Source organism: Hypomesus transpacificus, chromosome 13, assembly GCF_021917145.1.
Source record: "Hypomesus transpacificus isolate Combined female chromosome 13, fHypTra1, whole genome shotgun sequence".
NCBI lineage: Eukaryota > Metazoa > Chordata > Actinopteri > Osmeriformes > Osmeridae > Hypomesus > Hypomesus transpacificus.
Window position 1 is genome coordinate 12,141,664 of NC_061072.1, and position 14,288 is coordinate 12,155,951.

Here is a 14,288-nt window from a genome sequence, read left to right on the forward strand (position 1 = left end):
ACTATAGACCATGTTCATATCGTCAGCCTATCTGACAGCGTCCAACACGTTTTTTACAGTTAGAAATGTTTATGGATTCAGATTACCGGGGTTTATTAACTCTGCTCTCAACGGCAACCAGACCCTGAAACCGGATCATTATGTTTTAATGAACAAGACCAGCGTTATGGGTTTTTCCATGAAGACACCTGAGAGGCGAAGGGTGTGCTAGTCCATGTTTAGGATCCTCTGTTTTTTAATGAGGCTAGAGGCTGGAGGGTCTCCGCCAACATGTCTCACACGTTTACTTGCCAGGGAGAGAGAGAAAGAAAGAGAGAGAGGAAGAGGGAGAAGGAGAGATCGGACTGAAATCCACATTGGGGCAATGGAATGTGCCATCACTGCACAAAAGTCCAAACAAGATTCGAGGACAAAGAGAGCAAGAGCGGCTTTCCTTCACCCTGAGAGAGTAGAGGACAGGACGCTCACACACCAGCACCACACACACCAGCACCACACACACCAGCACCTCACACACCAACACCTCACACACACCAACACCTCACACACACCAACACCTCACACACACCAGCACCTCACACAGACACCAGCGCGTCACACTCCAGAACACGCACTAGTCCACAGCCTATCTGCACCTCATATATCATATAAGCACAGCCCACACTCACCCAACACCCACCAAGACTATTTTCTATTATAAAATATGTGTTTAATAATTACCACCATCAGTGCAACAGGTATTACACATGTGGACATCCTACACAGCTAATCGTTACAGTAACTAACTAACTAAATCCTATATTATTTTACAGCATGAATTGTACACAGATTACCCACATGCTCTGCATGATGTACACCTGTGAATAATAATTACCTCTGGCTCATTTATTATTTATTGTTAATTATGATCATCCCCTGTATGGCTTATTTGTGTGTATTGCTGGTTCTGCTGCCTCGTGTCCTGTCCTCATACTCTTGATGCTTAGCAACCGTTGAACATCACATGACAGATGAATCATGCTCATCACCCCTGAGAGGAGAGGTATGTGTGTGTCTGTGTGTGTGCGTGTGTGTGTGTCTGCGTGTGTGTGTGTTTGTGTGCCTGTGTGTATGTGTGATAATCTCCACCTATACTTGGCACAGCCATGCCTCAGTATAATAGGCTGTTTTTCTCTAAGTAGGCTGTGAGCTCTAAGTTGACTAACAGTTTTAAGGCTGGGTTTGCCACTGTTTTGTTATATGTCAGATTTACCAGTTTATGGCCTTGAACTGCCTTTGATTCATTTACAGAATAAGATCATAATGTAGCTCTGTTGTGAACATGTGGTTTAACAGGTTAACAGGGACACAATTCACAGTCTGGTCCCTATAACACGTAAATGCATGTCATGCAGAAATCATACCATCACATGTACGCAGATGGTAAAACATGAACAGAAGTCTTTCCTGTGAACATTTAAAAAAGTAAAATCTACAGGTTTTAGTTCAGCAAATGAATCTCTTGTCTACTCCGAGGAGAATGTTCCGGTATGAGCTACACCCTGCTTACTTACTCTTCCCTAATGTCGAAACTGAGTGAGAACAGCTAAAGGGGTAGGACAGAGAGGAGGGGAGAAGTAAGATTGAGAAAAAGAAAGGCGGGAGAGAAAGACAGAAAAGGGGTAAGAAAATAGAGTAAAGGGAGCAGAGAGAGGAAAGTGCGGGGACAGAGACAAATCCAGAAGTGACGTTCTGCCACTGAGCAATGCTGGTGTCTGGGAGCTTCACTTCAGCTTGGTAATGAGCTCTATCAGTCAGAATCCATCCAGCAGGAACTGACTGATTTACAGTTGCCTTAGTTAAACAACCCCGCTGCGACATGCATGAGCACCACATTCCATTGCTAATGATAATGTTTTCAGAGACCAGACCTTTCCAATGCCAGGAACCTCATCCATAAGGCTATCAGATGATAAGCTACCATGAACATTCTTTATGATCGATGGTTGCTGCCTATAGAAGTCTGAACTTCCTGATTTAATCCATAGAAATGTAGCCTCTGCGTTTTCACTTCTGACAGACGGCTTGTTTATCTTTGTTGCTACATAAAGAGCTCTTTGAACCACTTCCCCTGCCAGCCCTGGCATATAAGAGAGAGGGTGTGTGTGTGCGTGTGTGTGCATGTGTGTGCGTGTGCGTGTGTGTGCGTGTGTGTGTGTGTGTGTCTGTGCCAAATGTACAAAGCTTTTCCTTGGCTGGCAACCTCATTGCAGAGAGAAAGAGAGAGATCCCTCACCCTCTCTTTTTTGCTATCTCTCTTTCCCTCTCTCTCTTTCTTTATGAGGCCTAACTTCCTTTTATATGACTTGCATTGTACCTACATGGATAAGATATATGTTATGTGAACGTCATGTGTTGACTTAGTTTGAAAAGTTAACCTATTTTCTGAACTAGCCTACTGCAGTAAAATAACCCCCCCCCCCCTCTCTCTGTCTGTCTGTGTCTCTCTCGCTCAGGCAAGCATGGTAAGCTACATCAAATACTCCATACACCTCTGTATGGTCACCAGACCTGTAGGAATGAGAATGTCTTTCAGCGAGACTTAAATCTGTCCGCGGACAGGGAGTGATTGATCTGAGCAGTCAGTCAGCTCAGTCCCTATCCCAGCCGGATCTTAGAAACTGGCTCACTTCATTCGATCTATTGTTCACACTATGATCTATAGGCCTACGATCTGTCTGTGAGCTGTAGCGCGTTGTGTTCTCAAGTTCACTCTGCCTCTACTGTTGCCGCTGGAACGCGCCGTCGCTATAAATCGTCGGTCTAGAGTGAAGGGTCCTGAACTCTTAACAGGCTACTGTGCCTCTGAGGCGGGACAGAACGAGATGTCCTGCTGCCAAGCTGTCATTAATCAGTCAGTTAAGGAGTCTGATGCTCGGAGAACACAGCCTCTGTCGGTATGATGACACCAGGGTGGCATTTTGTCATTTTTGACATTTGACTGACTGCTGATACCGAAACTATAACCTGATTTTAGGCTGACTTCACTACCTACTCAGTTTTCCCGCTCCCACACATTCACTCTCATACAGTCCGACACACTGGCATACCCTCACGTTTTCTCTCTCTCTCTCTTTCTCTCTCTCTCTCTCTCTCTCTCTCTCTCTCTCTCTCTCTCTCTCTCTCTCTGTCTCTCTCTCTCACACACACACATACACACACACTCACACACACTCATCAAACAGTATGTTAGGTCTCTGGTGGTATATTACAGAGAGATGCCTTTGGGTATGGTCCTTGGGGTGATGTACCATGAAGCAGATCCATAAGGTCATCTAATGACTTGTTTTGAAACTGCATCACTACAGTTTTTCAGTAAGGCTGAGATGCTTTCAATGAAACTGGGATACCTAAACTGGGGTACCTAAACCTAAGCACAACAGTAATTTTCCCATTGCTTTCACACACACTGCAAATGCTAAGCAAATTTAAGACATTTTGTTAAAACATTTCTCAAATGCAAATCACTCCAATTACTGGAAACCTCTTCTGACTGTGTTGTTCAATCAGAAATCAGTCCTGATTCATGCAAGTACACATTACTCACAGCATTGCAAGGGAAAACATCTAAAAACTAAAATACGATGAAAAACTGTCATCATTTAAGTCTGTATACCAGTTTCCTGTTCAGAACTAAGGGAACTGGAACTCCTCAGTAGAAATAGAAAAATGGTGATGGAGAAATACAGGGACAAAGATAGAAAGAGAGCTGTTGGAAACTGTGACGGTTGGCCTGCAGAGCTGAGTGGAAAGGCAGAGCCAGGGTGGGTGAAGGAAAGTGACTGATTGTTAAAGAGATCAGAAGTCAGAAAGCCTCATCCACCACAGCAGGCATTCCAGGAAGAACGATAAGAAACTCCACCTAAAAGTTAGTGTGGTTCTGACACCACAAAGCATGTGTGTGGGTGGGTGTGTGTGTATATACTGTGCGTGTATACATTCGACAGCTGTGATTATGGAGACCTTTCATAGTCCTCCCTTTAAAAAATGAATCCCTGGCACCTCCTTCCCAGAACATTCCAGCTGCCATGTGTCCAGTAAGAGGAGGCCCAGGGCCCAGGAGGCCCAGAAGGCCCAGGAGGCCCAAGAGGTCCAGGAGGCCCAAGAGGCCCAGGAGGTCCAAGAGGCCCAGGAGGTCCAGAAGGCCCAGGAGGTCCAGGAGGCCCAGGAGGTCCAGGAGGCTTAGGGCCCTGGATGCCCAGGAGGTCTAGGGCCCAGGAGGCCTAGGGCCCAGGAGGCCCAGGAGGTTCAGGAGGCTTAGGGCCCTGGAGGCCTAGGGCCTTGGAGGCCTAGGGCCTTGGAGGCCTAGGGCCCTGGAGGTCTAGGGCCCTGGAGGCCTAGGGCCCAGGAGGCCCAGGAGGTCCAGGAGGCCCAGGGCAGAGCACCACATAATGCAGATGGCTAAACAGAGCAGGCTGAACAGAGCGGCCCTCCCTCCATGGCAGCTTTGTAGCTTCTGAGATCATGGTGGAACTATGAGCTCCTGTCTTACGGCCTCCTGATACAGAAGATCATTCAAACATGCGGAAAGCTTTATTGTCCATACAGGGGGACGTTAATTGTCCTAAAGAAGGAGGTGTTTGTTTAAGAAGGTTTAAAGACATGCAGATGGCGTGAGCCTTGCTGATTCCTGTATTATAAACAATTGGTTATTTAGGCCAAGATCCTTCAAGGAATCTATCAAAAAGGTAAAGTCAATAAATACTGTTATAATTCTGTACAATTGCGACCACCTTTGTCCTTCGTCTGGAGAAACAACCGATCTTCACCAGCGAGATTGGCAACAAGTGTACCTGACAAATAAAAGACTTGAACTTGAACAACAAGAGAAGCACGTTTTCACCTATTTCATTATGGTACATCAAAACCCAGAGGGAAGGAAAATAGTCATGTACATTTGAACTAAAAGGAACAATCAATCCAAAGACTCAGTTTAACTCAACAACATCTGTATTAATATTGTATCATGTATCACATTTAGAACAGCTCTTGCTTACACACTTCTACTGTGTCTAGGTAGGCAGATCAGGCACGTCGACATTGAAAAATAGAATAGATCATTGTAAGCAGCATTAGTTAAATATACACCATACAATTTCATTTTTAAAGATAAAATATCTACAAGGGATTATTCTCATTACAAAAATACATATATAGTCCATTGCAACACAGGAACATACATGGAACTATCCAGTCTAAAATGATCAAGTGACATTATTTTACATTCCTACAGAATGTTCTTTATAGAGCGGAGTTCCTTTTCGCATACTGTTTATGACCCCTGGACATTTGGACTAATCAGAAAAGTTGTGGAAATATTTGTAGAAGGACAACATTACCTACACTGTCATGTTATTACTGTAGTTGCATGACAGTGTTTTTGTGTTGCATTATGGTTGTAACATCAATACAATGTTACCTACAATGTTACAGCATGACTGTAACATCACAACAACTTTACTTACTACAAAACATTTCATAAAATGACCAAGGAGTACAGACAGCAGCAAGCGTTTACATAAAAGGTGTTAGCACAGTACGATGCTTTAGTTAGACTGGATGAATGAGGACCTACACTCCCATTCAAAGACTTGTGTCTAAATTGGATGTACATAATAGAATGCACAGAACATTGCTGTCAATTAATATCCACATTTGTTACATGTTCAGAACATCTTCTAAATGTTTGACATGTTATACATGCTGAGTCTGAATTTTTCTAAAGCACACCGTTTTGCTTGATTCTACATCCATTTCAGTAATAGTGCAGGGGTGTTCGAACACAGGGACTGCAAAGGAAATACAAACCAGAATTTTAGAAATAATCCCATCTTGTTATGATCCCATTTCTGTCACGCATGTCCATCTGTCTGTCTCTGTTCAGATTTTTTTGGTGTTGTTTGGAGAATGAGAAAACAGAGAGTCAAGGCGTGGCTAGACCTACATGTCAAACATGTAATTTCCTGCCTATATGACCAGGCTTTCACATATAAGGAGGTATTGAGCAGGTAAAGTGTTTGAACCCTAATTGGCAAGCGGATAAGCAGGACCCAGTGAAGCACAGACAAAATCAAAGGGCAAAGGCAATAAATAAAATCAATTCTTAAAAGGATGCTGGAGTTTGAAACCAGTCTTTACACATCTCTTAACAATGTACAAGTCTAAAATAATGCCCGTAACGTTTCAACAGTGCACAAACCAACAGCTAGGCCAGTCAGACTGTAGGCAGAAGTCTGGTTTCTTCAGTAACCCTTGTCTCATAGTAGGCTACTCATATTGCATTATACAGTCTATATGAGGACAACATCCATACGGTATGAAAAAAAGGGTAAATATAACTCGATAACAACCCATAGATATGCATTATACATGATTTAGCATGACTCACACTGACCTCCGAGAGCTGGACCTGGCAACAGGTGAAAAGCAGTCCTTGGTGACACGTATCTACCTTTTGTAAATGGACTTCTTACTGTTTTCCATAGTATTTGACATGTAAAAGAGCAGACCCAGCCTGGTCATGGCGAGGCTAAAACCAGTGAGGCCAACAGTAGAACCAAGGAACATTTAAAAGAAAGAAGTGTCCGATAAATCGCCCATGTGGCTCATGACATTCACAGAGACTCACTGAACTTGATCAATTATCTGACACTTCTTTATATGTTCCCTGTGTAAAACCAATGACAGGTATGACTGATGTGAGCCCCTTGTGCCTTCCAGGCTTTCTATAGGATGAGATTCGACTCACAAACCATGAGGGAAAGGCACTACAAGTTGAGGATGACAAACCAGAGGTGGGGCAAGGGAGGAGAGGAATAAGACACTCAATCCAGCATATAGAGGGGTCTGATATACAAGAGTTCTGTCTGCCAGTGTATCTCTGTCCTTACACCTCTGTTATTTTGCATAACTGGCCTACAAGACTTACTGCAAACTACATTTCCCATACTGCATGTTTCTTAGAGTCACTGCACTGTTGGCTTAAGTCAATTATTCAGTATGTCTGATACAACGGCATTGTAGTGATACATGGTCAAATCATGTATCAAGCAGGTAGGTTGGCAGGTCCTTGTGGTCCTCACAGACGATCATAGAAAAGTAATACAAATACTAATGCCACCAAATAAGAGCTGAATCAGAGGTATAGCCGTAGTACTGCATGCAGATGAGAGGAGATGGCATCCATGTTTAAAAAACTCAGTACATCCATTCACTAGTCAATCAGTCAATCAATCAGTCAGGTCTGTCTCAGATTTGAAGATCTGTATGTGTATCAAAGGGCTGTGAGATAGTGCAGGCTTCCCTCCCCTCCTCGTCAGCCAAAGTCTATCCGTGGACGATACTCCAACACCATGGGATAGGCCTGAAACACAAGGAACACCATTGTCACCTCCTCTGCTGAAACACAGGGAACACAGCTGTCACCACGTCTTCTCCCCAGCCCCTCGGAGCTCCAGGCAACATAAAGGGGCATGTCTGGAGACCCTGCTGGGGTTGCTCGGGGCTTCACTGCATGTCCTCGTCCATCCTGTCCATGCACCGCCACCGCATCACATGCCATGTTTCCTCAGCCTCCACTGTCCCACTAACCCAGTCCAAGCTCACTTGGACACGTAGACGACACACATACTATTGAGGAATGTGAGCGTGGGCGTCTGGCCCAGGGGACAGAACACTAGTTCAGAAGGGACTGTGTTTGCGATGGCAGCACCCTGTTGACAGGTCATATGGGTGAAGACAGAAAGAGATGGGGGGTGTCATTGGTTCGTCTCCAGATGTAGCCTATATAACACAGGGCTATTTATGGGTTGGAATAGAAGGGGATTTTTTTAACTAGTTTCTGTGATCAATGTCTAACTGGTTCTAGCCCTGGCCAAGTCATTAATAAAAGTCTCTACAACTAAACCTAAATTCAGGGACTGCATTCAGAAAGCTTAGCCTGATCTTGGATCTGGTCCTTATACACAAAAATAATCATATTCAATGTGGGGCAATTGATCCATCAGCACTCTGAGATGGCTGGTGAAGATTAATTAAGATGCATTTGTTTTGAAAATCCTGTTTATGTTGATGTTTTTGTTTACAGGAAGGCTACATTTACAGATGTCTGATTGGACAACGGGAGCAGGCATACGTACATTTTCTCCACGGAGTCTCCAGCGGGTCATGTAGATGAACTCCATGGTGTGGTCCTTCCCCATGATCTCCCCATTGCATAGGACATCTAGCTGCAGGACAGAGAGAGAGAGACAAGCTGGGACATGAGATATCTAGCTGTAGGACAGAGAGAGAGACAGGCTGGGACATGAGATATCTAACTGTCGGTCATAGCGAGAGATATGCTTACACTACCATACCTCATAAGAACTTGGAAGCTTTAACTTGAGGCTGAGGAACTTCTTGATGGTTCCCACAGTAACTCTTGACGAACAGCGTATGAACCTCTTCATCAAGCCCTGCAAGTTCACAAAAAACAGACAATTACAAAACAATCACATAACCCTGCTTAAGACATTGGCTTAACATAATCTCAAAGTCTAACCAAGATGTTTACAACATAGTACAGTCGGTCTGAATTGGATTCAACTACGGTTTACTTGGTAGACGAAAAACCACGTTTTTACAGTTATTCATTTAATTATAAACTAACCCTTTTCAGAGTTGAGGCTCAAGGCTACCATAAAGCGAACTGAAATCTATAAGTTTCATAAATGGATGAACATGTAAAGTACAGGTTCAAAATGAATCATTGCTTTTTCAATAGATGCAGGAAGGGTGAGGTCCAAGCTCAAAGAAGCAAAGGCAGCCAATGAGTGTGGATGCAGATGTATAAAGCCTGACCTTGACGATGCTCTCGCCCACCATTGCATTGTTCCGGAGACAGTCCAGACAGATAGCTATCTGAGGGTCGCTCCGGTGGTAGTCCCCATCTCCACCACCATCATCATCCTCATCTTCACCAACCAGCCTGGCCCGCTTCGACCTAGGGCCATTGTCTAGGGGAGTAAGCAGGATGTGACATCACAATCTGCACCGTAATACGTAACCACCTCCTAGTCCTGGGCCTAGTCCCAAATATGAGTACCGTAGTCTCGACTCGTTGACCTTTCTCCCTCTTCTCGATCTTTCTCTTCTCATCTGTCCCTGCCTCCACCCTATGCCTCTTTTTCCTGCCTTTCTCTGCCTCTGCACCATCCTTCCTTCAATCAGACCACCTTTTACTAATTTCTCTTTACCGCCTCTCTCCCTTGTCCCCTCCTGTCCCAGCATCTCCATATTCTTGCTTTATCTCCCAGCCTTTCACCATCTATTTTTCTCACTCAGTTTTCCCTTTCTCTCTACGTCTCATTTCTTTCTCTTTCCCGGCAGGCTATGACTCACCTCCACCTACAGTTCTGGGCAGCAACAATGCGACCAGAGTCGCACACAGATTCATCTAGGTCACACACACGCACAGATTTCTTCCCCTCTCAAAACACAAATACACTTTTTGTCCTGTGCAGCCTTTTATCTTGCTTCCCCCTCCAACGTTACTCTAATCCCTTCAGCACAGCACAGAAAAGTTTTGTACCTTCTCCATTCTCTTTCGACTTGTTTAGCCTCCAGAAGTCTATTTCCTGTTGTTCCTCCCCTAGTCAGAAAAATATGAATGTATGCAAACACACACACACACAGTATGAATCCACAAGGGTCCTATTATATTCCTGTAACTGTACATGGGGGTGTCATGTTCTCCACTCATTTAGCATGAGCGGGAACAGTTTGCTTGGCCTTTAGGCAAAACTTCAAAGTAATGTGCAATTGGAGGATAGTATGATGACATCACTCACTTTCTCTGAGGCCAGGCACCAGTTTAAATATGATCTCCTCTAAAGTGTTGTCCAACCTGAGGAAAAACATGATACTGAGTTAAGCATTCCTCTCCCCGTCTTTCTCTCTCTCTAAAAACCGTTATTTCTGTCAATGACACTCTCTCGCACACACACATTGTTTCTGTCATCCGCACACACAGCCATAGCGCTATCTTGACCCAGTTCTCTACGACTCTGCCATCTCTCACCTAGGAAGAAGGATCTTACCTCAACATCTCCAGAGGGTTGGTCTCGTGGACCTGGATGCCACACTTGGGGCAGTCATTGCTGTCTTCAAAGTGCTGGACGATGCAGCTCTTACAGACTGGAGGAAGAGGAAGAGGAGTTCAGGATAGTCAGGTTACCATTTCTCCAGTGACGTTTCTGTAAAATAGGCAATTGATGCTCTTGGCCAGCTAGAAAAATGGTCAAATTAAACCGTACAGTAGTTCCTACTTGCCTGCTAGCCTGTCTACCCTCCCTCTGCCAGTCTACCCACCCACTGCCTGTCTTCCCTCCCCCTATCTGTCTGCCAGTCTGCCCACCCCCTGCCTGTCTGCCTGGCCTCCCCCTGGCCTGTCTGGCCACAGTCTCCGTCTACTAAGCTGAGCTTCATCACTATGAGGGATCACTTCCCCACACACATCCTATAGCGTGATGTCACGAAGCAGTCACAAACAATCAGGTCAGCATTATCAGTTGAGATCAGCCACAGAAGCAGAGATAATAGGACATGCTCTGCCCTCTGGCCAAATACACACAAACACACAAGGGAAGACTATATGCTACATATACTCTACACTTGCATGCGCAAACAAACCCACACACAGAGACACTAGCACACACATGCATACATAAACACACAGTGGAGAGCTGTTGCCAGACTGAATCAGCCATGGATGCCATACTAGATAATATAAGTCATCGGAACGACCGACATAACAGCTTCTTTGAGACCCACTGCTGATCACTAGCCACTCACGGGCCACTAATGCTTCAATACATCTTTATATTGCACCCCCCCCCCCCTTAAAGCTGGTACATAATAAAGAGAGAAGGAGATGGCACAACAGAGAGAAAATTGAGAGAAAGAGAGATCAAGAGAAGAAGAAGAAGCTCACAGGTGTGCAGACACTCGGTGACAGTCGTGGGTTTGATCAGATAGCCTTTACACACGTAGCAGGTGATGAAGTGGTTAAAGTCCTTCACCAGGTGTTTCCTGGGTGAGGTGGTCATGGTGGGCGCAGTCTGAGAAGGGGCGAGGGGTGTTGTGGGTAAGGTGGATGTGTGCAGTAAGTCAGAGGTGAGAGTTCAGGGGTGGTCGTGCGATGCTCCACGCGGCAGGAGGGAGCTCCTAGGTCGCCTCATCTCACCCCTGGGTTGACCTCCAACCCCTGGTCAGGTGAACTGCATTGTGGGGCATTTGTCTGGAGCTGTAGGAGGAGAAAGGTGTAAGTATCCTGAGACAGGGGGACTTGCACTCTGTATAACAAAACAAAGTGACATTTATTTAATATTCTCTTGAGTAGTCATAACATTATACAGTACAGAATGAAAACAGAAATGTTATTGAAAGTACACAAGTAAACCTTTGCACGACTTAACAATAATATGACAACATTTTGCTGATCATTCGGTCTTCCAAGATGTATCCTGGTCAATAGAAGACCATATCTTTAAATAAACTCTTAGGAAGTGACATGCAGGCTGGAAGACAAGTGCATGTCGCGATTCACCTTTATGCCCCGCCCCCTCTCTGTCAGGAACGAGGAACTTTAGTCCCTACAGTAGACTGTTGTGACACGGTGGACATTTGATTATTTTCCCAACATACCCGGAGACGACGTTTCGCCAATCGCTATAGAATGAATTTGCTACGAAATACAATAGCCAAATAATTTCGTCAATATTTTGTTCAGATTGTTGGTCGTTCAGTGCTTTCGTACAGTCCAGTCCATGTTGGTAACATAGTAGATATGATCAAACTGTCACATGATGAGATCCGCAATGTATGTGTGTACAAATCTTCAGTAGGTTACGCAGTAGAGAAGTAAGTCGTGCTATCGGTGACATAACCGTGGCTTATGCCCATCACCATCACCAGGAAATCAAGAGCGTCATACTATGCGTCACTCTCGGCATGATCCATTACGCAAATAACATTATAGATGTCGCGTTACAACATGTACACAGTCCCTGATATAAAAGAGCGACTTTAGAATCAAGTTGCTGCCCTGGAAGTCATGTGGGCAGCGGCGGGTACTGTACCCCACATACCATCACCACTAGTTACTGAGAAATATATCAGACTAGCGCCACAACACACTTGACTATCACTAAAACGCACATGTCCAGAACTTGATCGCCGAAACGACACATGATCGCATTCCCAACCCACCCCAAACTTTACTATCACTGACTGATGTGAAAAACGACACACAGCCGCATCGTTAGGTTATGAATAGTATACACCTTACCATTCAGCTACGAGTCCATCGCCGGGCCGGTGTTAGCAAATGCAGTTCTAGGATCCAGCGGTAAGCTATAACGCGAGCGGACGTTACTGTAAAGTAGCGCCGAAGACGGAACTGGCTAGAACTGAGATGAACGGGGAGAGGGGCGGAGGAGGATCCCAGGCAACGCTTGTTTACGCATTGCTGCTATTCACTCCACTGTAGATAGGCTCTGATTGGACACAAACTAGGGCGCAGCCTACAGTTACCAACTACCATAGTATACATCCAGCCATAGACATCTCTAAGCCCAGCGCTCTGACAATATGTTATAATATCCACTGTAGCCTAGTTCTCTAATTGTAGTGATGCATCTCTTGCTTAAGGTACTGTGTGAAGTCCAGTTCTCAGTGTTTTTGTTTAGTCATAAGTGTATGCTGACTGGAGGTTATGCTGAATCCTCTGAGTAAGATAGCAACAATAATATATATTACCCAAAAGTCAGCTACAGATTTTAACAGGTCAATCAGCCACCAGAGTCAACCTGTTGTCCATTCTATCCTGGGGCGTGTCACATATGAGAAAATCATAGTCCCCTTAAACTATGTTGTAAAGCAGCTGAATCACAGATATGAGTACCCTCAAACAGCTGAGTTGGAGGGATGGACATCCTAGTGGTCCATCTGTCTGTTTGGTGACTGTATGGAGCTCCACAGTTGGCCCCCCTGCTTCACGGCTGCAGGGTTGCCAGGTCTGACCAAATATGATACCCTGACGTGACAAAAAAGGAGAATTCCTTTTTAGAACATAGAAATGGGGAATGAAACAAGGACAGTTTCCACCTATGCAGAGGAACTTTATGATGCTTTTGAGAGCCATAAAAAGCCACTTTCACAGATAGTGTTGATGACCAGATAAAGACAAAGCAGCAACCAGAATCTGCCTTTCTCATTGCCTCTCAGCCTGCTTATAAGTCAGTTAGCCAGTCAGACAGTCAATTGTATTTATTTATTTATGTTCATTTAACCAGGCAAGTAATTAAAAACACATTATTATACAATGGCAGCCTGGTAAGTGTCCAAAGTCACTTGAGATTAAAGGTGAAAATGGCTGCAAGATAAAACCAATAAAACAAGGATTCTAAGAGGGATAACATTAGTTGTGATTCGTTACATTAGGTAGTGAAATCAGTTAGCCAGTCAGCTAGCCTGCCACTCAGTCAGTCAGGCTGTAATTTGCAGGCCTGTGGACTGACACTGTGGGAAGCATGAAGTACAAGAGTCATGTTTGAAGTTTATGTCAATGGTGGTGGTGGTTGTGAGGTGGGGGTTCACAGGGTTAAATCCCACAGAATGAGTGGGTGGGAGTCTTCTATATAAACCTCTAACCTCTTCATGGAAAGCTAGACCACTGTCCACAGAGCTGTCCAGTCTGCCTAACTACTACTTGAGCAAATCTTCACAGCCCAGACTCCAGCCACTTCACTCCACACAGTTCCACACGGACCTGAGACAAGTCACATCATGACAGAAACCTTTCCCCCCATGGAGAGGCAGAGGTGAGATGATTCCTGGAAGATTGTTGATGGCTATGGATTAGAAGAGTTCAACTGCTTCTGCATGGAAACGTGGTTTCATTTGGTCTTGGTGACTGTCAGTAACTGAAGGAGGCATTGCTGTACCTCAGGGTCAGTTCTTTTCACATGGCTCATACTGTTGGAGAGGACGTTATCCTGGACTCACTGGTACAGTGTTCACCAGGACACATACCGTACATTCCTGCTGTCTCTTTCTCTGTGTCTGGACCCCTCCAGGCTCCAACACATGCAGCACCTCTGGCCCGCCCAGGGAGCCAGAGTAGTACAGGGACATACCACACACACACACACACACACATCTCTATTCTCTATGACACACACATATATTTATGCAAATGCATTTACACA

General features: G+C 44.8%; 1 protein-coding gene across 2 annotated transcripts; it reads right to left on the reverse strand.

Annotated features, from left to right (window-relative positions):
* Window positions 1-6,031: 6,031 nt before the first annotated feature.
* Window positions 6,032-12,515, reverse strand: pcgf5b (polycomb group ring finger 5b). Of its 2 annotated transcripts, none has more exons than XM_047032714.1 (9): window positions 12,368-12,515; window positions 11,012-11,323; window positions 10,119-10,215; window positions 9,870-9,925; window positions 9,611-9,670; window positions 8,881-9,035; window positions 8,397-8,495; window positions 8,178-8,267; window positions 6,032-7,402 (listed from the first exon to the last, which is right to left on the reverse strand). In XM_047032714.1, exons 2-9 carry the CDS (start codon window positions 11,124-11,126, stop codon window positions 7,355-7,357), a joined length of 720 nt encoding a protein of 239 aa, XP_046888670.1. In that variant the 5' UTR covers window positions 11,127-11,323; window positions 12,368-12,515; the 3' UTR covers window positions 6,032-7,354. The 2 variants fall into 2 exon arrangements, with proteins under 2 accessions (XP_046888670.1, XP_046888671.1); XM_047032715.1 differs by lacking the exon at window positions 12,368-12,515 and adding an exon at window positions 11,627-11,987.
* Between the last annotated feature and the right edge of the window lie 1,773 nt (window positions 12,516-14,288).

Excerpts from the sequence above, each read along its gene's own strand:
- pcgf5b (XM_047032714.1), bottom strand. The coding sequence starts at position 11,126 with ATGACCACCTCACCCAGGAAACACCTGGTGAAGGACTTTAACCACTTC. Across the intron at positions 8,268-8,396 it reads AGCTTCCAAGTTCTTATGAG|CTAGATGTCCTATGCAATGG; the intron begins GTATGGTAGTGT and ends TCTGTCCTGCAG. Across the intron at positions 7,403-8,177 it reads GGAGACTCCGTGGAGAAAAT|GCCTATCCCATGGTGTTGGA; the intron begins GTACGTATGCCT and ends CTTGTGTTTCAG.